Source organism: Orycteropus afer, unplaced genomic scaffold (assembly GCF_000298275.1).
Source record: "Orycteropus afer afer isolate SDZICR_OR568_19922 unplaced genomic scaffold, OryAfe1.0 scaffold00054, whole genome shotgun sequence".
In the NCBI taxonomy this organism is placed as follows: Eukaryota; Metazoa; Chordata; class Mammalia; order Tubulidentata; family Orycteropodidae; genus Orycteropus; species Orycteropus afer.
In genome coordinates, this window is record NW_006921641.1 from 9,431,122 (window position 1) to 9,458,113 (window position 26,992).

Below are 26,992 nucleotides of genomic sequence, written 5' to 3' on the forward strand. Positions count from 1 at the left end.
TGCCTTAGGCACTACACTACCAGAGCTCCTAAATCCGACTATATTCTATGAGAAAATATTTCAAAATCCTAAGAAAGGATAGAAATCAATGGATAGAAAAGATGTATTAGGCAAATCCTTGAGCAAAAGAATTAATACATGAAAAGAGAATCACTAAACAACGATTAAAGGTTCAACTCACAAGAATGTATAGTAATTCTAAACTTAAGCTACATTTAAAAATGTAGCTTCAAACCACACAAAGCAAACATTTATAAAACTCAAAGAGAAAATGACAAATGAGAGATTTCTCTATTTACAGATCAAGCAAACAAAAAATTTCATAAAGATATCTATTTAAACAGTACAGTTAACGAACTTGTTTTAAAATACTAAACACAATTGAGAATACATATTCACTTTAAGCACACATGCAATATTTGTCAAAATGTTGTGCTAGACCATAAAGTTAGGCTCAACAAATATTTATACCAATCACATTCTCTTATCACATTGCCTTTAAGAAACAGAATAATAAGAGAACTAGAAAATCCTCATGAACTTGGAAATTTAAAACACACTTTTAAACATCTCATAGGTCAAAGAAGAAACATTATAATGGATATAAAATGAACCACTGAACACTAGAATACTATGTATACAAATTTGTGAGATGCAGGAAAACAGAAATATATAGCCTTAAATGGTAACATGGAAAGAGGAAAAGATTGACTTAATGAAACAGGTATCCAACCCAAAAAGTTAGAAAACTAGCAGAATAAACCTGAAGAAAGGAGCAGGAAGGAGACGAGGTAGGTCAGTGGTAGAATTCTTTCCTCGCATGTGGAGACTCAGGTTCCACACAGCCAATGCACCTCAAGCACAGTCACCAATCATCTGTCAGAGGGGCCTGCACTGTTATTATACAGAACGGTTGTCAGTGGAGATTCCAGGCTAACAGAGATTAAGAAGCAAGGCCCAGTGATCTACATTGAAAACTCAGCCAGTGAAAGCCCTATGTATGACAACAGTCCAATTCTGCTGTGCAAGGGATTACCATGAGCCAGGGACCAACTCAAACGTACAGTAGAAAGAGTCCACAAAATCATAAATTGGTTCTTGGAAAATACCAAACTCATGACAAGATTAAACAGGGGATAAGAGAGAGAGAATGAAATGAAAGGAAAGGAGGAAATAAGTACAAAGGTTATAGAGATTAAATATGAAACATGTAAGAACAGGATATTTGTAATACATTTCTGCCAACATATTTGAAAGTTTTTAATAAAATAGATAAATTCCTGGAAAAACAAAAAACTACTAAAACCAACTCAAGAAGAAAAACCTAAATAGTTCTAAAATTTTTAAAGAAATGGAATCAATAATGAAATGAAATAGAAAACATAGCCCCAGGCAATCTAAAAGTCTTGTAACAGACAATTCCCAACTAACACAAATATTTCCTAAAGGCAAAAAAAAACAAAAAAAGAAGAAGAAGAAGAAGAAGAACAAAAAGAAAAAGAAGAAATATTCTTCAACTAATTTTATAAGCTAGCATAAGCTTAAGGAGCCCTGGTGGCACAACAGTTAAACACTTGGCTATTAACCAAAAGGTCAGTGGATCAAACCCACCAGTGGTTCCACAGAAGAAAAGACCTCACAATCTGCTCTCATAAAAATTACAGCCTAGGAAAGCCTATAGGGCAGTTACCAAGTTGATTTCAAATGCATAAGGAAGAACAAAAGCCATCAAGAGCTAAGACATTCCTGAAGAATAATAACAAGGTATGTGTGTGTAGCTAGGGGAGGGAGAGTCTTAATTTACCAGCTATCAAGTCTGGCTAGAAATCCATACTAACTAAAGTAAGAACAAAGATTTCAAAGTAGAGGACTAGGACAGAACAGAGAGGCTAGTAACGTAACAGTACATATAAATGTACTTGATTTGTGATAATGTAGGCAAAGCAGATCTATGAACAAAGAACAGACTTTTCACAAAAGGTTATCCACTTGGGGGAAAAAAATGAAATTAGATCCTTACTATACACAAAAACAATTACAGGTAGATTGACAACTTAAATGTGAAAGGCTGAGGTGGAGTTAAGATGGTGATCTAGCTACATATTCTACACCTACCCTCTACAACAAAGACCCGAGAGACCAAGTAAAATGGATACAGATAATGGTCCTGGAACCCTAACATCAAATGAAAGGATAAAAGTAGACCAAATACTGATGGAAGAAAGGTGCAGAGGTGCTCTCCCAGACAACGCAGCATAGAGCAGCCATTTTGAGTCATAGGAAAGCAACTTTGCGGAATCCCCAATAAGTCAGAGATACAGTGTAGACAAACCCAGAGTGAAGTAAGGAGAGCAGCATACAGCTAGATCTAAGGAAGGGAAGTGGAAGAGATCTAAGGAAGGGAAGTGGAGGAAAGGGGGCTAGAACTCCAGACTCAGGTGACAACAGAGCAGGGAGGGAGCAAGTAAATAAAGATAAACCACTCACTGGCTGTGGTCCCTAGTCATTTGGGTAGGGGACCCACATGGGGAGGAGGGCCTGTGGGGTGGCAGCTGGATACACTGGATTCCAAGAGCCCCTCACCTTGCAATGAGTCAGGCAGGAACCAGATAACTGGCTGAATTTGCACAGGAATGCACAGGCAATCACACCAGTAACTGGCAACCAGAGAAATGCATTCTGCCTCTTTAACCCCACTCACCCGCCCAGTGACCAGGGTCATAGCTTCCCCAACCCCTACTCACTCAGGAGCCAGTGAATCCCCCCACAACCCCTCCCCTGCAGAATGCTGCTACCAGCCCACCTCCCCCAATTGCATGGTCCCCCACCTCCTGCTTTGCTTCCCCAGTGGCCTGAGGCATGTTCCTATAGATGGAGCACCATAAGCCTGCCACTTCTGAGCTCTGCAGGGCATGCTCTCATGGGTCATGTGCTGTGTAACCACTGCCTCCTTGGTCAGCAGCACGCACTCACATGGGCTGTGGGTCACGCCTTCCTCTCTGCAGTTGGCAGTGCACAGTGTCATGGATTGGCAGCCACGCCCCCACTGTCTCCTCAGTCAGCACAGCCACTTCTGCAGCTGATGGCAAGTGCTTATGCCTGCTGCTGCACGATCTTTTTTCTCCCCCCTTTCTCCCTCCCCTTTTTTTCTTTTGCCCTATCAGTAAGGAGCGAGCAACCCTGCCTAGCCACACCCACCACACCCACAACACCTGCTGCCTCACCCACAGGGCACATGCCACTACCTGCTCCAGCACCACTGGATCAACAACAGACACCAGCCAACATGCACACAGCCTGCCCTCAGCTGCTCTACACAATCAACAAACTGATGCACACTCACATTGCCACCCACTACCAAATCCACCTAGAGACAGGTGGTGAGCACCCCAGTGCTGCCAAACTAGCAGAGTAGTACGCCTACCCCAAAAGCCCAGATATATCAAAATAAAACAAATAAAAAAATCAGGGTGAACCAAACCAATATTTAATTAACAAATAAATACAAGAACATAACAATATTTCAGAGATAACCAAAAAACAAAACTCAATGCCGTCAAGTGAATCTCAACTCATAGCAACCCCTCCTTGGGTTTCTGAGGCAGTATCACTATGAAAGTAGATTGCCCAACCTTCCTTCTGAGGAGTGGCTGATGGTTTTGAACTGCCAGCCTTCTGGTTAGCAGTCAAATGCCTTAGGTACTACACTACCAGAGCTCCCTCAGAGATAACAGACTTCAAATCACACACACACAAAAAAAAAAAACAGAACAAGATGGCTCAAGTGACCAAAATACAGGGCCAGAAAATCTTCCAGAAGAAATGGTAATGGAAAGACCTGATAAGTAATTTAAAGAAATTATACTTATGACTCTTCAGCAGATAGATACAGAGATAAAGGAAAACAAAGACAAAACCAAAGAAAATACAGATGAAAAACTCCAAAACTATTTAGGAAAACAATACAAGAACAAATTGACAAAATAAATAGACAATTAGAAGCCACACAAAAACAGCAAATCCAAAAATCTGGAACATTAACACCAAAATCTCAGAATTAGATAATGCATTGGAAGGACAAAGAAGTAGAACTGAATCCATGGAGACATTATCAGTGAAACTGAAGACAAATCCCTTAATATTGAATGTGAAAGGTGAAAGTATAAAACTTTCAGAAGGCAATAATAAAAGAATACCTTTGTGATGTCCATTTTAGGAAAAGACTTCTTAAGATAAAAAATGCAAATCCTAATGGAACAGATTGCTAATTTTAACTTTAAAAATTAAAAATCTAAGTTCATTAACAACAGATGACATCAATTAAAAAAAAAAAAAGCTACAAACTGGGCAAAAATATATGCTACACATAAAACTGACAAAAGACTAGTACCCACTATACTCCAATGCTTATTGCAGCATTATTCAAACAGCCAGAAGGTAGAAACAATCCAAGTTTCCATCAACAGATGAATGGGTAAACAAAATGTGTTATATACATACAATGAAATATTATTCAGCCATAAAGAAGAATGAAGTTCTGATACAAGCTACAACATGAGTAAACCTTGAGAACATTATGCCAAGTGAAGTAAGTCAGACAAAAGGACAGATATTGTATGATCCCATGTATATGAAATCACTGAGAATAAGCAAATGGATAGAGACAAAAAGTTCATTAGTGGGTGGCAGAGACTGAGGAATAAGGGGAATGGGAATCTATTGTTGAAGGGACACTCAGTTTCTCATTGAGGTGATAAAAAAACTTTTGGAACTGGATAGTGGTGATGGGTGTACAACATAGTAAATATAATTAATGTGTCTGAATTACATATTTAAAAATTGTTAAAATGGAAATTGTCATATATATTTTATCACAGCAATATTTTTTAAAGAAAGGCAAGTCATAGTACAACAAATAATAATAGTAAAAAGATTAATACACATACTACATATAGAAACCTACAAATTAATAAGGTAAAGACAAACTTCTCAAAAGAAAATGGGCAAGAGATTTGAAAAAATACTTTATAAAAGAGGAAACATATATGGCTCATAAACATCAAACTACATTCAACCTCATTTTTAACCTGGTAAATGCAAATTAAAACTACAATGAGTTATTATTTCCAACCATCAGATGGGAAAAGCTTCTAAATCAAGCAATATAGCAAGGTGACAAGCAACAGAGACCTTTGCCCGCTGCTACTGAGTGTGCACTGGAGTTTGGCACAACCCTGGAAGAGGAAGATATGTCCTCTGCCTGTACACCCTAGAGGAGCATTTGCACATGTGCACCAGGTCATGTACAGCATAGTTTTTTAATAGCAAAAAAAAAATAAAATAAAATAAAGGATATAACCCAACTATCCATCAGCTATCAAATGAATAAACAATGTATTTCAATGTAACACTAAATAATAGTATAGTATGAATAAAAAACAACAAACAAAACTAAACATTTATCAGTTATGGATACTTATATGTGAGCAATAAAAATATAAAGAAAGGCAAATAATAATTAATAAAAAATTCAAGACAGTCATAAACTGAGGATGGAGAATATGAAGACAAAGGTAAGTGAAACTAGGAGGAGTATATTCAGGGGATTTCTATCGTATAGGTCATCATCTTCCGCTGGGTGGTGGGTAACATGTTTGCTGTAGGACTATATGAACTCTAGAAATACATTTCATATAATTTTTCATGCACGTATACTTCACAATAAAAACTTTTCAATAAATAAAAGCAAAGGAATAATTATTAGGAACACAAAACTGTAATCTTACCAGGATAAGAATGATTCGGTTTATTTGATGAAATTTCTGAAAGTGTATCCAGGGAATCTGTTATTCTATGAATAAAACAAACAAATTATGCACATCTCATTAGGAACAGCTGATCTTAAGATTTAAGACTGGCTCTCTACTGAGGTTCTCACATTGATTGTTATTCGTTATTTCGTTCATTCAACAAACATTTATTGAGCATTGAGAACCCACCTATTATGAGCTAGGGATGAGATTCAATCTAGTATGGGAGACAGGCAATAATCAAATAGAAAAGTTCCTGTTATCCAAGGATAATTAATACTTTTAAAAAAAAAAATCAACTTAAAGTGAATTCACTTAAAACAGAGGCCCAACTTTATTTCTTTCGAATTTTCAAAAGTGAAACTAAAAATACAAAAGGAAGTTTATTTTCAATTATATTTAACAAATGCTTGATTATTATTGTGAAAATATCACTAATTTTTAAAGTGAAGGGAAAAAAAGACATTGGGCTGCTTTACGTATGTGTGATTTTCTGATGAAACTGTATGGTTAACACAATTCAACATCCTTTACTTTCTGTTTGACTCTAAGCACAACCTTAAAGGCCACTTTCCCAACAGGTTTCTCTTTATTTTTTGATGTTCATTTCATTCCTTTTCTCTTTCCTTTTTTTTTTTTTTTTAAAGGCCAGTCCTAACAGCCTCACTTTCAACTGTTTACTAATCTAAATCTGTGGGCCTTTCATTTGTCAATCACTACCTCCAGCATAGTTTATTACTATCTAGAAAGCCACAACTCTTGCAGTATTTGCAATTTCATCTTGCAATTCATAGTAATCATTTATAATGATATACAGCATACAACAATCATGAGAGACTGATGGACACAAAGATAGTGGCTTGATGAACAGGGCAGATATTTGAATTTAAGTAGTGAGGGACAGCTGAGAGGAACATAATCTAAAAAGTGATCAGTTCATTAGTAACAAGTACCTAATGGTGAGAAAATGAAATACTATACTAATGAAGACTATCTGGGCAATACTTATTTATTATATTATATAGATCAGGTCACATTTGATACAATCATTAAGTTTTCTTAGAGCTTCTCTAAAGTACTAATGACTGATTTATCCTTTAGCAGAAGAAAAGGTGTTAACCGGAGAGATGAACATTGTCTGGAGGTAGATGGGTCTAGATAGCCATCCAAAGCAAAGATTTTGGGACAGGGGGCACATTTTAAAAATGGACAGAAAGCAAAGCAACAACAAAAGGGCAGCTATAATCCTGAGGAAGAAGGACATGCAAGATGAGACTGTGGCTGGTTACTACCTCATTAAGACTGTCCCCTAAGCAGCCCCTAGTTTAAAATGCTTCCATCTTTTTTATTTTCCACTCCCCATTTACCATGTCCAGCCCTAACCCAGTCTCCTCCCCTCCCTGCCCAGTAACTGCCCCCTCCACCCCATGCCCTTCATAGTTATGCACTCCTGTGTGTCCTGCATTTCCTCCGTGGGAATGTTGCCCCTCTGGTGCCCGGTGGTTGATTGCTCCAAGGGATGCATTTCCATAGAGTATGTGGGTGTGTCACCCTGGGTTGGGTGGTCTGCATGTACATCTTGGTTATTACTGTGCTGAGAGCCTGCCCCTGGGAGAGAGTTTTATTCCAGGCCCAGAATGTATCCCAGGGCCATACTATTGGGGGTCTCACCAGATTCCATCCAACGAGTAATTCTGGTCATTACTGAGTTTTTGGATTTTGTTTCACGTTTTTCCTCTCACTCTATTCTTCCATCTTACAGATCTGTGGTGTCTTTAAAGAGCTCCAACGCTAGTTTAGATTAGAAACTCCACAAAATCAGAGACTGTGTCTGTTTTTTTTGTTTATGGAATGCCTAGCACAGCACAAAGTGCTAAAAGACACTTAATAGTATTTGATGATGATGAATGAGACAATCAGAAGATGACAGGAAGACAGCTGGATCGAGATAGCAGTTCATTAAGAGAGTCCTGTTTCTTTTAAGGGAGAAGAGAGGCTGCTTTTACATGAACCACCTTAAAGAAGACCAAACAGGAGAGAAGTAAAAAATAAATAAATAAATAAATAATGATGATGATGAAAAGTGTGTCCCATAAACAACGTGAGAAAAACCATGAAGCCATGAGAAAGAAAGTGGCTTCACAATATAAAGGAGAAGAAAAAGCTATGACAGCATAAAAAGCACTGAACTAGGGATCAGTTTATTTGGTCAATATTTATTGTGCCTATCACATGCTACAGTATGGTCTCTGGATAATCAAACATGAAAAAAAAAAAAGAATCTGAGCCCTCATAACTGGGAGGCAAACAAAACTTGTAAGAGATTGTTATAAGGTATTCATGAAGATGTGCTCAAATGTAAGAACACAGTAGGCTGGTGACTCAGCATGGATTTTATTCCCAAATCAATCGTTTATAAGATTCTTTTTCCTAAAGAAAGTCACTGGATCCTCTTTTAACTATTACCAGGTAATGGTTAAAGAGCTCTGGTGGCGTAGTGGATAAGGCACTTGGCTGCTAACCAGAAGGTCAGCATTTCAAACCTATCGGCCACTCTGCAGAAGGAAGATGGGACAATCTACTTCCAAAAAGATTTACAGCCTAGAAAACCAATGGGGGTCGCTATGAGCTGGAATTGACTCAATGGCAATGAGTTTGGTTTTGGTTATTTTGGAGGTAATGGTTAAGAGCACACTTTCTTGGGTTCAAATCCCCCTTGGCAACTGTGCACATCTGCACAGTTCACTTAACCTCTCTGTGCCTTACTTTCCTCATCTGTGAAAGAGATGATTACAGTACTCCACTCATCAGGTTGCTGGAGAGGATTAAATGAGTTAATATACATATGGATGGGCAGTTCTACTCAGTCCTCTGGGTCACTATGGGTCATAATTGACTCAATGCCAATGGGTTTGGGTTTGGTTTTTTCTTTAATATATGTACAGTACTTAAAACAGTGCCCTGAACAAGAGCTATTCATTAGTTAATACCGTCTAAAAGAAGGGGCTTACAAAAACAATTAAAATAACAAATAGGTTGAGTAAATCCCTTAGCCAGGTTACTTTATCATTTGAAACTTGTTTCTTCATTTGCAAAATGGGAATGATCATAATACCCAAGTCCCTGTTTTGGGGAGACCAGTGAGATATGCACCTAAAGTCCACTGTACTTTCCATTTATTAAATGCCCAACCAGTGTTTGTAATAGTGATTGTTGTTTCCCATCTTGCCTGATTAAACATTTATTAGGATTGAATGAAACAATATTTCAGTGAAGATACTCTATAAACTACAAAGCATTATATGTTAAATGTTGTATGATCATAAATAATAAAAGAATTACATCAAATATATCATAGAATAAAAGTAATTAATATAAAAATTACATATAATTATTTAATAAGAAAAATTAATTGAGGAAGAAAATAGATGTAAAAACTGTTAAACTTGCCAGAAGGAAGTAACAATGTTTATTATAACAGATTTCATTGAAAAAAAAAACAAAAATTATTCCAGGTACACTAAAAAAGAAAACTAAAATATAATGTGAAAGTATAGACATTTTTAAAGAAAACTATGTCACAAGAAAATCTGAAATAATACATTTGAACATCTGTCAGACTATCTAGTGCCACACAATTTATATTGGATTTTTATGGAAAGAAACTAAAGAGACTCCTAGATCGTGACTGTAGGTCTATTCTCACGACTGTGGTTATTTATACCATACAGGTTATTTTGAACAATTATTGTCCCATTTCCTATTCACTAAAAAGCAGACCAAGCCAACTTCTTTCAGCATATAGGGGAAATCATTTCATGTAACAGTACCTAGAGTTTTTTCATGAGGACTTGTTTCTGCTCAACTTATTTTTTAAAATCCAAGTGAATTAGTATAAAAGTATACTATCTTAAGAAGGAACACAAGGAGGTACGTTATATATAAATCCTTGAAGCTTCACTTCCCCCAAGGATCTACTGCCTATCTATTTTTGAAAACTAAAGAAATTAGAGGCAAAAGCCATTTGGGTTCCATTAGGTTTGTAGGAAAATGAATGGGGTGCCTGCTGGCAGGAGATTTAATGTGGTTAGGATGTGACTGAAGCAATCAGAGAGCATTTTTACTTTTGTTTGCATGACAGATTAAGCTTGCTGCTCTCACTGTGCTTAGCGGCAAACGCCACTTCTAATAGCCTACGCATACTCATAGGGTTTGCAAATGAGGAATAAAGGAGGTTTTTAAAATTGCAAATCCTCAGTAAAGCAAATTTAGCTTTCCATGGGCCTTCTCTCTGAAGAAGGTGGTCGGTTAACCCCTTGAAAGAAGATTGGCCCTACATATCTAACCAGAAACCACAGAAAATCACAAAAGGTGCTTATGAATACTCACAAATTCCATTTTTCTCACCTTTGCACTCTGGATGGGGGAGCAAATATTCCATATCTTGGAGAACAACTAAAATATTGCACACCTCCAACTGAACCATCATTCTTACCATGGGGTTTTTCAAGCTCAATACCGTACCAATACCCTAGAAAACACGAATATTTTAAAAGCATATACACTTTACACAAAATTGTTATGCTATTATATAAACCCAAAGACTAGATGGTGTTACATTTTCACAAATGACTGGAATGATGGAAGATCATCATAATCATTAAGCTTTCAAATAATAAAATTATAATAATAAAATTTGAAAAGCAAACAGGAAATACATTTTACCAGCGTAATTGCAGAGAGGAACATTAAGGGAAGAAAATAAAATGCACAAACACAAATTTGGCAAGGATTAGCTATTAGCTATTATGATCAAAATGTATCTAAAAACTATACCAAATAAGAAACTGTCCTTAACATTGTCATATAGTGTGTTTTAGTGAGAAAAGTGTAGCATAATATTCAGATGCATATATCATAAAATGAATATGCAAGCTTGTCATTATACCCTTTCAATACTAGAACACCATAAACAGTCCCTAGATAATTAAGAAAGAATGAGAATAATGTGGAAAATACCACTACACATCATGGTAATTTTCTGCTTTTCTTCCCCCTATCTAGGATGAAAGGAAAAATAATTTTTAACAAAACTGAGAAGATTTAGGTTAGCTAACAGGAAGAATTTTCTGAAAGGCTTTTTAGTATTTGAAAGGACCCACTCTGAGGGAAGTAAAGGATTTCCTTTTCTCGGAAGCCTAAAATTATAGTAGTGAGTGTATTTTGGGTATGGTTTATCCCAATATTAAGTAAATGGGCAAACATTCCTAAAGTAAAAATTCTAGAACTGAGGGTGCTTCAAGACTAGTTAAAAACATCTCATCTTCTTTTAAATAACTGTGATTTAAAAGAAGAGTAAAGTAGCAAATGTATTTGGTCTCTTTTGATCAATATCAAACAAGATATAAGGACAGAGATATTGAAAAACATATTGCAACTTACAAAATACAAAAATACTGGTTTCTTTCAGATTACTAGTTCAAAGTGTCAATTATGTAAACTCTAAAACACGAAGCTGGAAGAAGTTCTTAATTTCTTTTCCCTCTTGTTAAAAAAAATGACACCTGACCCTATTTCCAGGTACTGGGGTAAAGGTTAAAAAACTAATGACCTTTTATACTCACATAGTCCTACTATGACTAGGTACAGAGCAATGTCTACAAACCTATTGCTCAGTCATACTAATGCTCTGAAAACAGGTTATCACATTTCTGAATGTTGTAAACCAGATTCGTCTGGTTGCCACTCAATTTCTCTGAATGCCACAGTCACAATTTATCAAGTTTTACTTCCTTCTTCCTTTGATGTTTTCCTACATAATTTTTGCCCATTCCTATTTTAATTTACCATATAACTGCTTTTTGGTGTTCTGCAATAACCAATCTCTTGAAAATGTGTAACATAGCAGAAATACATTGACAAGTGTTAACAACAGTAGCTACACATTGTATGGTAGTGGTGTGGAATGAGTATCTTACCATTTAAATGTTCATTTTCTTCCAGAGGTGGTATGGATAAAAACACTGAAAAGGCTAAACATGACCTCTTCTTAGGACTAAATCTTATGATTTATAAAAAGCTTAGACATTCTCACTGTTCAGAAGAATTGTTTGACCTAAATTTGAAATACATGCTTCTTTCTTAAGGGCCAAATGACTTTAAGAAAAAAGTTTCCAATTTTATTAGATTTGCATATTATTTCCCAAATTTCTAAAATGTTACACATTAGGAATTTAAAAATTAAAAGTCAACCTGAAAGGATAGACAGTATCCTAAGAATCAAATCATTCTAGCTTTGCTTAATTTAAGAGGGAAAAAATATGGTCATTGAGAAAATTAACCTACATTTGAGGTACCAAGTTTTATTTAAGAAGTATTTTTAAGAACATCCTAACTAATCTCAGTTAATACCTGGATACTTGAGAGAAACGTGAATTATAAAACATGCAACTCATTTCAAATCAATTAGTTGAACTGCAATTAAAAGTAGTATTAACAAAAGAAGAATGTGTTGGGAGACAGTTCTCTATGGCACACTTGCGTTTCTGCATGTCTGATGGGTAGAGGGATTGACTGCCTTTGTCCCAAGCTGTCTTCTCATGGATGTCTGTATAGAGGACAGCCTTGGAGGATAGAGATAGTGTTTCCCTCCAGAAGAAAAGACAAGCATGCTTACTGTTCAGCATAAGGTTCAGATTCCTTAAGCTCAGGGTTCTTCTAACATAAATCATGAAGTGTGCAGGTGTCACTTGGCCCTCTTTGTATCATCCTGTGGGAATTTTGGATTAAGGAACCAGAACAAGAAAATGCTAATGCTCTAGCTATGGCTATTTCTGTGAGTAACAAAGTCCTTTGTCTCTGATCCAAGAGTCTTATATCTTCTGCCAACATCCATGAATCCGTGGCAGGCTAACTTGTTAGTTTTCAATTTGAGTAAAATCTCAGATACTTCACCGTTCTTGACAGAACGTTACAAACTTTTTTTTTTTTTTAAATCAATTTTCTAAGTTATATTTTCCTAAAAGGCTGCAATGCCACCATGTGTCAAAATAGTATATTGCTATTGAAAACATATAGAACATGGTTTCATTCAACTGGCTTCTATTTGAAATCACAATTACTGAAAATGTAAAAGAAAGATAATCTTTACTTTGTAAACACAGTATTAAGTCTAACTTGGAATGAATATAAAAATATGCAGACATGTATTTTTTTTAAGGTCCCAGAGTACGTGGAATCTTTTTCAATTTCCTTGGAACTCTCCTGTGTACATTTCTCTTCAAGTCACTCTGATAAAAAGATACTCAATTAACTCATTATCACTAATTTTAGAGATTATCCTTAGCAAAAATCTAATCCTAAAGTTTTCCCTGTTGCTTGGCACATTCTGCAATCAGTAAGAGTAAAATCAGAGAGTGACAATTTTAACATTAGACAATAATATACTGGTAACAGTCAACCTGAATAAAAATAGTCTGAGTTTTAATCATTGTGCATTTTTCTGTGCCATAGTTGAACTCTTAATCAAGAATTTTCTAAAACTGAATTTTATTTACATGTAAAATTGTAAAACTTTGGTATTGTAAAGAATTCAAATTGAACAAAGAATATACAGATAAGTTACCTGGAGCAAAGTTTGTTGTCCCAAAGAACTTAATGGTACCAATTCTCTGGCCTACCACCAACACTCTATCTCCAAGGTGGAGTTCTCCTTCACAGCGGGTACTATTTGCTACGGATGTTGCTGAGGAATTCAAACCTGTTTAATTGGTTGAGGTGAAGGGGCAGAGTGGGACAAGGGAAGAGAAAACAAAGGAGGAAAAAACTCAAAAAGCACATCAGCCAAAGTATCACTATGTGTTCCAAACAAGCTAAATATTGGGGATTTCGATTTTTGTTGCCTTTCATTATTTATAAGGAGCTCTTCTGGGAGCTCTGGTGGTGTAGTGCCTAAGGCATTTGACTGCTAACCAGAAGGCTGGTGGGAACCACCAGCCACTCCTCAGAAGGAAGACTGGGCAATCTACTTCCATAGAGATACTGCCTCGGAAACCCAAGGAGGGGTTGCTATGAGTTGGAATCAACTCTATGGCAGTGAGGTTTTTTTTGTTTGTTTGTTTTTTGGTCTGGTGGTGTATTGAGTAAGGCATTTAGATGCTAACCAGAAGGTCAGTGGTTCAAACCCACAAGCTGCTCTTCAGGCAGAAGATGAGGCAATCTACTTCTGTAAAGATTTATTGCCTTGGAGACTCAATGGAGATGATTATGAGTCGGAATCAACTCAATGGCAATTTTTTTTTTCATTATCTATGCCATCTATAGTTGTATTTCTCACTTGTGAGGTCAAGGAAGGGAATGTGAAGGGTTTCTTGAGAAAAGTATTGCCTAGAGTAAGCATGGGAAATTAGCACAACCTGATTCCTGATAAAGTATCAACTCTACCAGGATTGCCTGGTATCAACTCTACCTAGTTCACTCTAAACTAGAACGTGAGTCGGCAACCTTTCCCTATGAAGGGCCAGATAGTAAATAGTTTAGGCTTTGTGAGTCATGCGGATTCTGTCACAACCACAACGCTGCTGGTCTAGGGCAAAAACAGCCACAGATGAATATAAACAAATGGACTTGGCTGTGTTCTGGTAAAACTGTATTTACAAAAGATACCGGATCCAATTTGACCTATGGGCCATAATATGCCAATCACTGTTCTAGTAAAATGTAAGAATTATAGTAGTTCCCTGGGAGTTGGTGAATACAATACATACAAGAATGTGATTTGAAGGTATAATTGCTGTAAAGTTCCAGCTACCCCAAAGTGACTTCCTCTTTAGAAACAAAACCACTCTCTCTCATCTATATTAAAACCTAAACCCTGAAATATCCATTAAAAAAATTAATCAAACCCATTACTGGGAGTCAATCCAACTCATAGTGCGATCCTATATGGAGCTCTGGTGGCATAGTGATAAGGCATTTGACTGCTAACCCAAAGGTCAAACTGAGTGATCTACTTCCATAAAGATTTACAGCCTCTGAAACCCAAATGGGGGTCACCAGGAGTCAGAAACAAATTGATGGCAGTGAGTGCGGGTTTTTTGTTTTGTTTTGTTTTAGTGACCCTATAGGAGCTCTAGGGTCACTAAAATAAAACAAAACAAAACAAAAACCCCACACTCACTGCCCCATAGGAGTTCTAGGGAGCTCTGGTAGCATAGTGCCTAAGGCACTTGATTGCTAACCAGAAGGCTGGCAGTTCAAACCCACCAGCCACTCCTCGGAAGGAAGATGGGGCAATCTACTTCCGTAATAATACTGCCTCGGAAATCCAAGGAGGGGTCGCTATGAGTCAGGTCCGACCCGACAGCACATAACAACAACACAACATAGGAGTTCTAGGAGCTCTGGTGACGTAGTGCCTAAGGCATTTGACTGCCAACCAGAAGGCTGATGGTTCAAACTCACCAGCCACTCCTCAGAAAGAAGGTTAGGCAATCTACTTCCGTAGTGATACTGCCTCAGAAACCCAAGGAGGAGTTGCTATGAATCAGATCGAACTTGACAGCAGTAAGTTGGGTTTTATGGGACAGAGTAGAGCTGTCCCACAGGTTTTCCAAGGCTATCATCTTTACAGAAAGAAGCTCTGGTGGAGCAATGCCTAAGGTATTTGACTGCTAACCAGAAAGTTGGCAGTTCAAATCCACCAGCCACTCCATGGAAAGAAGACAGGGCAATCTACTTCCATAAAGATTTACTTCCTCAGAAACCTAATGGGGGGCACTATGAGTCAGAATCAACTCAATAGCAATGGATTTGGTTTGGTTTGGTGGAATCTTTATGGAAGCAGATCACCACATCTTTCTCCTGCAGAGTGGCCAGTGGGTTTGATGCCACGTGGAATCAATTCAGCCTGCATCTTCAGTTGAAGGCAGATAAGTAAATACATAACTCAGTTCCTTAAAAACAGAATAGAATGAAAGCTCAACTATCACCTCCACCCTGGTTAAGAAAGATAGGCAGACACGATACTTCATGAATCAAAGCTCAGTCCACATCCTGTCTGCATCCTATCTGTTACCTCGGTTGGAGACAGATAAGAAACACCTTGAAAATTAACTTTGGCTCATGGACATGCGCAATGAGCCAAAAGGAATGAAGTTTCTGGGAAATGACATTCTCACCTCTGCCCAAGCCCCAATCAGCCGATGACAGGAAGCCAATGTGACTAATTTGGTGCTCAAGTGCACTGCATTAAAAATCGACTGTCCCTTTAAACCGAAGCAAAGGAAGCCTCAGCCAATCCCCAGTTAATTCACACCCAAATTCCTGAACTTTTTATGACTATATATAATCCCCCTTTCCTGAAGTTTACAAAACTGTATCCCAACCTCCATTCAGGGAGTCAGATTTGGGTACTGCCCCGTCTCCTTGCATTGCCGCTTTGCAATAAATAATTTTCTCTCCTCTTAGTAACTCAGTGTGTAAACTATTTTGGCCTGATTGCGCACCGGGCAGGGACCCACGTTTGGTCCTACTTCAGGCTCAACCCATGGACCTTCAGTTATCAGCCAAGCACTTAACCGCTGTGCCAGCAGGTTCTCCTAAACTCTGAAATGCCAATTGTTAAGCAGCAAAAATACTAACTCTAGAAAGCTGTTCAAATACAACAGGTGAAAGAGAAGCGGTGGGCCCTTGAATCTTCTTCCATTAGAACTTAAACAGAGATTAGAATAGCTGTCATCTGAGAAGGCCTGGAAGACTACAGATGAAGGCATGGTATGGAGGAGAAGTTGCTTGTGAAAGAGAAACTAAAAACATGGCAACAAATGAAGGAATATAAACCCACAGAGAAAGGAGGTCTGGATAAGGTGCTATACCAAAAGGCCCTAGCCACTTATCCTAAGTGATATTTCCATAGCATTTCACAGTGTGCAAAGTGCTTTTCATAAAAATTATAAATGACAACAAACTCGAGAATTATCTAAGACACGGTGTTCAAAACTAGTATGTGTTGCATCTAGATTGAAACCCAGATCCTGTGACCACATATCCTCAGGTCTGTCCTCATGCTGTCTATAGACAATGGGTCAAATAAGGCAAGTTCAAGAATGGGACACAATGAGGCTGAGGCCCAGAGAACAGACTCCCTCCTCTACCTCTCCCATTCCCTTAACCCTTTCTTTCTGCTGCTCTCTCTCCTTAATTCGTTATCCTAACTTTTCATTATTGTCTAATCTTTGCAGTCCACATCTCCTTCAAATGCAAAACTACAGAAAAGTAGAGTACCTACTCACTCTAGAAAAATGTCTTAAGGCAATGTCCAAACACAGACTTTCTCTCACATATCTCCTACACTTGCTCTCCGTCTCACCCCTTGCCCTCTTCTCACCCTTTTCTTCTTACATGGGTATTTACCAGAAAGCTGGTAAATCCCAAAAACATCGCAAGACCTCAACAATAACAGTATTTTTAGTAATTAACCGCTCAGTGCACCTCTATAATACCAAAACCCAAACTCACTGTTACTGAGTTGATTCCAACTCATAGAGACCCCCACTGGGTTATAAATCTTGATGAAAGCAGACAGCCCCATGTTTCTACTGTGGAGCAACTGGCAGGTTCAAACCACTGACCTTCTGGTTAGCAGCCAAATGCCTTAACCATTATACCACCAGAGTTCTTTATCTCCACAAACTTTTTCTCAATTCAAAATAAATTCCCCAACCAGAAACTCCATACCACTTAAGCAATAACCCCTCATTCTCCTCTTCTCCCAAACCAAACCAAAAACCAAACTCACTGCCATCAAGTTGATTCTGACTCATAGCAACCCCCACTGGGTTTCTGAAGCAGTCAATCTTTACAGAAGTAGATTGCCCAGTCTTCCTTCTGCGGAGTAGCTGGTGCATTTGAACTGCCAACCTTTTGGTTAGTAGTCAAATGCCTTAAGCACTACGCCACCAGAGCTCCTTCCCCTTCTTGCAGCTCCTGGAAACCACTAATGAACTTCTATCTCTATGAACTTGCCTATTTTAGATATTGCATATAAGTAGGATCATATAATATTTGTCCTTCTGTCTTAATTCACTCAGCATAATGTTCTTACCTTTCTAAAAGGTCCCCTTTCTCATTCTTTCTCTAATTGATAATTCTTCTTCATCTTCACTACTTTTAAGCCTACCTTATTCTCAGATTCATAAAAAGAAAAAAAAAGTTTAATATGTAATCTTATTAGAAGTATTTAATATGTAATCTTATTAAAGGGTAAAAAAATTAACTACAGCTCTACCTATAAATTTTAAAATCAAACAAATGTCAAAAGCCCAAGTGCCAAATGAAAGTGGTCTTACAATGCAGAAGAAGTGGGACAAGTAGAGTTGATACATCATTACATCCTCTCACCTCTGTGCCTCACAGCTTTAAAAGAAATTGTTGGGAGTTGGGGGGAAGTTATTCCAATAAATATTCTAGGTAAATACTTTCAGGCAAAACTCTTAGGTCTCCAACTTTTAGGGTCCCACATTTTACATTATATGTCAATGTTTCTGTGGAGGGTTTGGGGTGTTTTTCCCATCAGTAAAATATTTTAAAATGGAAAAAAAAAAAAAACCTGTCATGAACATTTTATAATAAAATATTGGTTCAATACAAGTATTAGAAATATTAGGATATGAATTTGGTAATTATTATGAGTTTCATTAAGAACAATTTATGACAAAATGGCTTCATTTCCTTTCTAGACAAGTTTGCTATACAGGTTAATAAGTGAACTGCAATAGATATGTTGATTTCAACAAGAAGTTTGATAATGTCTTACATATTCTTACACATAATGGAAGAAATGTGGACTAGATGCAGGATTCACAGTTAGTTAAAAACCATATCTAGCCCTTGACCATGCATAGGGTTGGCAGATGACAATCTACATGTGCATCTGTATGTGCTATAAGAATATCCAGGTGTATAGTAGAGCCGACAAGGGGCAAGGTTGTGGTGGCTTCTTGGACACAGCCAGCTACCTGGAGGGAGCAAGTAGTCAGACCTGTGGGCTCCGGACCATGGTCACAGGGGACATCAAGCTCAACTGGTATAACATACTACATAAAAACGTTGTTTCATATGAAGAACAAAGAAGAATGAAGAAAACCAAAAACGCATGGAAACAATTAGTCCAAGGAACTAGCGGACCATGCAATCCCCAGTCTATATGATGATGAGACCAGGGGAACTAGATGGTACCTGGCTACCACTGTCAACCACTTGGAGGTGATAGGTGTAGGAGATCCTGGATAGAATGGAAGAACAATATGGAACAAAACTCAAAATCATTAATAAATTTTTTTTAAAAAAAAAGAGACCAGGTTTGCTGGTCTGATAGAGCCCAGTGAGACCCCCTGAGACTATGGCCCCTAGTTACACTTCACGTCTGGAATTGAACTCACTCCTCTGGCTTCCAGCCAAACAACAGACAGATATATGTTGTGAATATTTACATCAGGTAGACACACTACTTGGAGCAATCAATCATGGGAGAACAGAAGGGCAGTGTTTACACAGTGAGATAGCTCAGGGGGCAGAAGTGCATAGGAGGTAAGGACACAGGGAAGACTAACTACAGGGAGGAAGTAGGAAGAGAGCTGTTACACTGTGGGTAATTGCAGTCAACGTTATGAAATAAAATATGTAAAGCTGCTGTACAGAAAATGAATTTACTCTGTAAACTTTCACCCAAGTCACAATAAAATTTAAAAAAAAAAGAAAAAATCATATCCAGAACAGGTTATCATTGTCAACCTGGAAGAGTCTTTGGCCTTCTCCCAGATAAATTATTAAACAACCACTTGGATAAAAACAGAGGAAACATGCTTTTTAAATGCAAAGATATCACAAAGCTAATAGGCAAGATGCAAGGAACAAAATCCAGATAGGATGAAACTGGTAAGATTAAATTAAATGAAAATAAATATAAAGTCCTATATCCAGCAGCAAAATGAAGAGACCTGAACAGACTCAATTTGAGCCAACAATAAAACGTGGTTACCAAAATTGCCCAATAACAACAGCAACAACCAAAATTGCGCACATTGCCTTAACCTCTATTTATAAAATGGAGAGCCAATCGAAGCAATAGTTCAACTCTATAAGGAGCTCTGGTGGCATAGTGCCTAAGGCATTTGACTGCTAACCAACAGGTTGGCAATTCAAACCCACCAGCCACTCCACAGAAGGAAGATGAGGCAATCTACTTCCATAAAGATTTACTGCCTCGGAAACCCAATGGGGGTAGCTCGGAGTCAGAATCAAGTTGATGGCAGTGAGTTTGGTTTGGTTTTGGTGAGTTCAACTCTGAATCACCTGGCTGGTGAGGATCTGCAGACTCTGTGCTTAAGGAACAACTAAAGGTACTGGCAACAGAGGCAGACAACAGCAGCTGAGGGAGTGCAGGCTACAACATCAGGCAGACCCAAGGGCAAAGGCCGGGGTGCCACTCAGAAACCATATGCCCGTGGACCAATGGTTTCCTTCCTAAGCTTCAGTTTCCTCATTCATAAAATGAGAATAATTAACAGTATCTACCCTATAAATTTGGGAGCTCTGGTAGCGTAGTGCCTAAGGCACTTGACTGCTAACCAGAAGGCTGGCAGTTCAAACCCATTAGCCACTCTTCAGAAGGAAGATGGGGCAATCTACTTCCGTAGTGATACTGCCTTGGAAACCCAAGGAGGGGTCGCTATGAGTCGGGTCTGACTCGACGGCACATAACAACAACAACCACCCTATACATTTGAGAATTAAATGAAATAATGTATGTAAACTGCCTAACACTGTAGCTGAAACAGTAAGTATGCAATAAATGTTAGTTATTATTACAAGGTTTAGATAAGAAAAGAAATGAGAAGTAATAAAACATAATAGTTTCCAAGTATCTGAGGATCTATCATAAATTTCTACAATGAACCTTAAAGGACTGGAGGCCTTAGATATGTCAGAAAGAGAAGTAGTCAGTCCAGACAAGAAAACTGGTGAGAGTAATACGAGAAAAGAAGAGAAATCCAACATATGTTTACAAAGGGTGTAAGGGGTAGGATGGGAGTGGGGGCAGGGAAGAGTGCAAGTAGTTCAATCTGATTGAAGTAAAGGGTTCCTTCTACACATTTAAAAAGAGCAAATCTACTTACAAACAAACCAAGATAAAAAACACCAAGAAAGCCTGGTTGAAAAAGCCATAGATACCAGCACTGGCTCGAGATGAAAGAGAAGAGCTTTTGCTCATTGTCTTCTTGCTATTGCTACTTGCACTCAATTTCTTGAGGTAGCTCTGTTTGTGTTCCAAAGAAGATGTAGAGGAGGAACTGCTGATGGATCCAAGCAGGGTAACTGAAACAGGCAAAGGAAAGAAACGTATCAAAGGGTCGGCAATGAGAACAGCAGTGCATGTGTGAGGTGCTCTTCCAGGCAAATCTTTCTGAACTCTCTATTAGCTTCCTTTGTCACGGATTATTTAGTGTCAGATTAAATGCTTGATTTCATCCAAATATGCAAAGATTTTATGTATAAACTTTTAGGTTTAAGCAATTGTTTTGTAAGGATTCAGACTGTAGGATTACAACCTTTTTAAAAGAGAGTGTCGGTCAACACATCAATTAACTTAAAGTTGAGTACCTACTGTAATCACCACTATCTCCCACCCCTCACTTTTGTTGAGCTAATAGAGCCCTATCACATTTGTACAAAAAAAAAAGCTATTAGCATGTTTTAAGGGAAAAAATATTTAATTATTAAAATCTTTTGAGTTAAACTTTAAGGCAAGCAAGAAACTTGTGACTTTTCTACTCATGCCCTATTCACCTAATGATTTGACAAGTAACAGCAACTTAAAACATACTGTCAAGTCATCTGCACTATGGCATTTCCTTTTTTTCCTCTCTTTTAATCTAGTCCACTCATTCTGTAATTTACATAGACATAAGATCACATAAAGGACAATATAAAAAACAACTATGTATACACTTTATCATGAGTTGCTAAAGGAATTTTCAAGGGTTATTATTACTAAGCTTTTTTTTTTTCCTACTGACTTTAAAATGTAATCCCCATGTAAACTGATTTCCCACTGTATTACTTTAAATTTCCATTGGTCAATGAGTATTTTGCAAAATGAAAGTTATATATCATATTACCATCTTTCTCTGTTACAGTCTTTGATTCTTCACCAGGGGGTAATGACAGTGTGGATTCAGAAGCACTGTTTCTTTTTGATGTCATTAATCCTAGGACACAGAAACGTACTACTTTCAACAAGAGAGAGGGTTTTTTTTTAACATAAACATAAAACCATACTTGTTTCTTAAGGGATAGGCATCCTTCAGTATCTAAATATTACCCATTTCTGAAAGCAAAGCTGCATAACAAATTCATAGACAGTAGGAGCCAATATTTCATTATTTAAACAGAAAAGGTAAGAATGCATTCCCAGCTCATATAAAACCCCCCAGCAATTTCCCCAAATATCACTAACATTTCTTAAATCTATGCAACAATCCACAAAGAATTTCAAAGTAATATAAAGCATTTACAACAGTTACCTAGTTGTTTGATACTTAATGCACTCATTAATGTGTTTGCATAGTGCTAGCAAGTAAAGCAAACTTATCACATGTGAGATACAATTGATGCATACTCACCAGGACTTGCAAGTAATTTATATGATTTTACCGATATGTACATTCAAACTCATTACAGTGGATTTTCAATCTAGATAGTGAATTTTGAATAAAATTTTTTGCAAATTATTATAAAGAGTATTCATTTAAATCAGAGTCCAGATAGTAAGAAATCCTGCACTCTCTGCCATTGGTCTTATAAAAAAGAACCTCTTGAGCAACACTCTATCTTAATAAGACTTTTGTTCCAATCTTACAGAACCAAATTATTTAATGGATTGCACCCAGTTTTAAACTCTGACAGACATCCATTCCAACTCACTTAGTAAGCTTTCTGGGTTAAGAAATGTGCTTGAGACAGGACCTTTTCAATTTCTTATGATAGAAAGACATGGACATACATAAAATATGAAGGTGTTTTTGATGAGCACTAACAGAGAAGGAAACCAAAAAACCAAACTCATTGCTATAGAGTTGATTCCAACTTATAGTGAGCCCCATTGGATTTCCAAGTGGTAAATCTTTATGAAAGCAGATTGCCCCATCTTCTTTCTGTGGAGCAGCTGGTGGGTTTGAACTGCCAATCTTCTGATTAGCAGTCAAAATGCATTGTGCACTGTACTACCCTCCTTATCAGAGGAGGAGGAGACAAGAATTGAAGCTAAAATGATAAATTAATGCCTCATCAAGATCACATTCTGCGATGAGTCTTGAGGAATGGATCAGATTTATTCCAGAGAATACTGGCAGTATGGCCAGGAAAAACTGAGGCATTCTAGATAGATGGTTAAAAAAAAAAAAAAAACCCTTAAAAGACATGATCAGAGAATGTTGAGTAAATTGGCTGGAATAAAAAATACTTTGGGGATTTGAGAGAATTAAGACTGGACAGATCTGCTGAGGGTATGATTTCAGGGGGTTTTACTGCTCGGTTAAGAATTCTTCTACAAAGAATGAGTCTCTGATGGGCTTTGAAACGGAGGATGAGTTGCAGCTGGATAACATTACTCTAACATCGAGGTTTAGAAGGTAACTAGAGGAGGAGAGGTGGGAAGCAAAGAACAGTTAGAATTTATTACAATAATCCAGGCATGAGGACCTGAACTAGAATAGCATGAACTGAATAGATGGGGTGGAAAACAGAGCTTTGGGGAGGGCAGATCTTTTTATTTTTCAGTTATATTTTTCAGTTCTAAAATATTCATTTGGTTCTTTCTTTTTATTTGACATTTTTATTGAGATTGTTTTTGATTCATCTGTAGTTATAAAAATTAATACAAGAATATCTCATATATTTCACCTAGTTTTCCCCAATGGTAACATTTTGCAAAACTATAGTATAATATCAAAGCCAGGATACTGACATTGATAAAATTCATCATTCTCATTCAGAGTCCCCCAGTGTTACTGGTACTCATTTTTGTGTGTGCATGACCATGTGCACAAACATCATTTGGTTCCTTTTTTCTTATCTTCTATTTCTGTGCTGCACATTTCTCTTTCCATTTGTTTCAAGGTTGTGATATTTGGAGCTGTGTGTCAACTTGGCTAGACCCCAGTTCTGTGTGGTTGTTCCCATGATGGGATCAGATGACTGTGTTCTGAGTGGCCAAACTGCCCAAGGGGAGTTTCCCTAGCGGTGTGGCCTGCTTCCAGAATATCCAGGGACATCCTGGGAAGAGAGACATTCTTCTGTGGATCAGGACCCTGGTGTGCTGCCTACAACCTTCCATGAGTGAGCAGCCCACCGCTCGGCCTGGAGATCTTGGATTCATCTTTCGTTGGAGTCAACAACCAGTGTACTGCCTGCCAGCCTTGAATTTCTCGGCCCCCTGCAGTTGCGGAAGCTAAGGCTGCCTCCAGCCCGACATTTCCTCCAGGGACTTTGGACTTGCTGGCTTCTATACGTTTGTGTGAGTTGGGTCTGACTTGACGGCACATAACAACAACATACATTTGTGAGCCATTTCCCTAAGATAAATTTCTCTCTCTCTCTCTCTCTCTCTCTCTCCCTCTCTCTCTCTGTATATATATATACACACACACACATATATATATACACACACACATATATAAGCTTTGCTGGCATTTGTTTCTCTAGAGAACCCAGTCTAACACAAAGTTGTTGCTGTTGTTAGCTGCCATCAAGTCGATTCTGACTCACAGTGACCCTGTGTGCAACAGAACACAACACTGCCCTGCCCTGCACCATCCTCACTATCACTACCATGTCTGAGCCCATCATCACAGCCATTGTGTCAATCCATCTTGTTGAGGGTCTTCCCCTTTTTCAATGGCCCTGTACTGTACCAAGCATGATATACTTGTCCCTTCTGACAACATGACCAAAGTACAGGAGCCAAAGTCTGGCAATTCTCACTTCTAAGGAGCATTTTGGCTGTACTTCTTCCAAGACAGATTTGTTCGTTCTTCTGACAGTCCACGATATTTCCAGTATTCTTCACCAATACCATAATTCAAAGGCATCAGTCCTTCTTCAGTATTCCTTATTTACTGTCCAGCTTTCACATGCATATGAGGCAATTGAAAATACCATGGCTTGGGTTAGGTGTAACTTAGTCTTAAAAGCAACATCTTTGCTTTTTAACAATTTAAAGAGGTCCCTTGCATCAGATTTGCCCAGTGCAATATGACATCTGATTTTTTGACTGCTGCTTCCATGGGTGTTGACTGTGGATCCAAGAAAAATGAAATCTTTGACAACTTCCATCTTTTCTCTGTTTATCTTGATGTTGCTTATTGGTCCAGTTGTGAGGATTTTTGTTTTCTTTATGTTGAGGTATAAACCATACTGAAGACTGTCTTCAATCTTCATCAGTAAGTGTTGCAAGTCATCTTCACTTTCAGCAAGCAAGGTTGGGTCACCTTCATTTTACAGGTGGCAAATAAGTCTTCCTCAAGAGTACTCACTGCCATCGAGTCGACTCCAGCTCATAGCGACCTCTCCTTGGGTTTCTGAGGCGGTATTCTCAGATCATGGTTATAATATATTCTTTAAAGTCTTTATCTGATAATTGTAAAATCCATGTCATCTCAAGATGGGCATACCTTGATTATCTCTTTCTGTGAGATGTAAAGATTTTCCAGCACTTCATATTTTCAGTAATTGTGGTTTGTATCCTGGACATTCTGAATATTAGAGTAATATATTAGAATATTAGAGTAATGGGACTCTTGTGTAAATCCTATGAAGAGTTTTGCTTTCCTTTGCTGTGTTTCAACAAGCAATTGACTCAGTCAGACCCAACTTTGCTGCCCTGTAGTTATAAGAGCAGTTGTTTCCAAAGCCTTTGCAGTGCTATTTGGATCTGTCCTGTGTGCTGTGCCACACAGCGGTCAGTCTGGGACCTGGATGGTGCACTTCCCAGAATGGAATGCTGGTTTGCTTTGTATGGTTTTATCTATGCATGTGTAATTTGGGAGTAAGCTTCATATCCAACATTTTGGGTTCACTTTCTTGAGTTTCCTCCTCTCCGTGATCTCCTCCTGACACTTTCCTCTCCCAAGACACCCCTTCCTGGAATTCTGAACAGAACCCTGGGCTTTAGTTTCCCTACTCTGTCATATACATCTTGAGATTAATTCTGCCTCCAGTACCAAGCACCAGGAAAAGAGAAGAAAAACTAATGGGATTCCATCCATGTTCTTGTAATCATAGTTTCTCTGGTCAGACAAGGGTTTCCAGTCCCTAGGAGTTAGGGCCCCTGGCTCATCCACTACTGCTATAATACCATGCAGGATTGCTTAGGGACTGGGGTGGGAGAGAACCAAAATAACAATAATAAAGCAAGCAGAGGATTTCCTTCACTCTGTCTAGAGACTTTCATGTTCCTCCAACCAGAATGAGAGGGCTTCGCTTGGAGTATTCTGTCTATACTTGGTGTGCACTTCCCATTTACAGGTTGCCTTTGAGTCCACACTGGAGAGAGTGAGAAAAACTCCAGGAAACTCACAACTGGTTTGTGGTATTTTAAGATGTTTTCCTTCCTTAATTGCTTACTACCATTTATTCCTCAGAGTTCTCAGATAGTTGCTCCATGTAACCAATCCAGGGTTTCAGTTGCAATCAGTAGGAGAGGCTAGGTATTATGTGTTACCCCACTGTAGCAGGAATCTGGAACCTCGTCCTAGAATTTTATTTGTTTATTTTCCATGAAATATTTAATTTTGTTAAGCTCCAAAACAAAATCCTATTGTCTTTCTTTATTGGAATTATGTTATCTCTACAAAGAAGCTTTTATAAAGCAAACACTTTTCAATATTTAGTTTTTACATGCAGAAATAATCTATCCTTAAAGTTATTAAAAGGATTTTTTTAATGAACTCTGTATAATTTTAAAGACTTTAAAAATGAATGTCTCTCACATGTTGTGTTATTGTTGTTGTTGTTAACTGCCATCAAGTCGTATCCGACTCATAGCGACCCCATGCACAGCAGAATGAAACACTGCCCGATCCCGCACCAGCCCCACAATCCCTGCTATACTTGAGCCCATCATC

At 37.9% G+C, this 26,992-nt stretch overlaps 1 protein-coding gene across 1 annotated transcript in view; it reads right to left on the bottom strand.

Annotated features, from left to right (window-relative positions):
- CLIP4 (CAP-Gly domain containing linker protein family member 4) overlaps positions 1–26,992 on the bottom strand; it is a 90,509-nt gene that overhangs the window by 20,066 nt on the left and 43,451 nt on the right. Inside the window, exons 9-13 of the mRNA XM_007938815.2 lie at positions 21,989–22,078; positions 21,042–21,185; positions 13,435–13,569; positions 10,218–10,341; positions 5,787–5,851 (exon numbers count right to left, since the gene is read on the bottom strand). Of these exons, the coding sequence (XP_007937006.1) occupies positions 5,787–5,851; positions 10,218–10,341; positions 13,435–13,569; positions 21,042–21,185; positions 21,989–22,078 (558 nt within the window). The remainder of the gene's footprint in view (positions 1–5,786; positions 5,852–10,217; positions 10,342–13,434; positions 13,570–21,041; positions 21,186–21,988; positions 22,079–26,992) is intronic.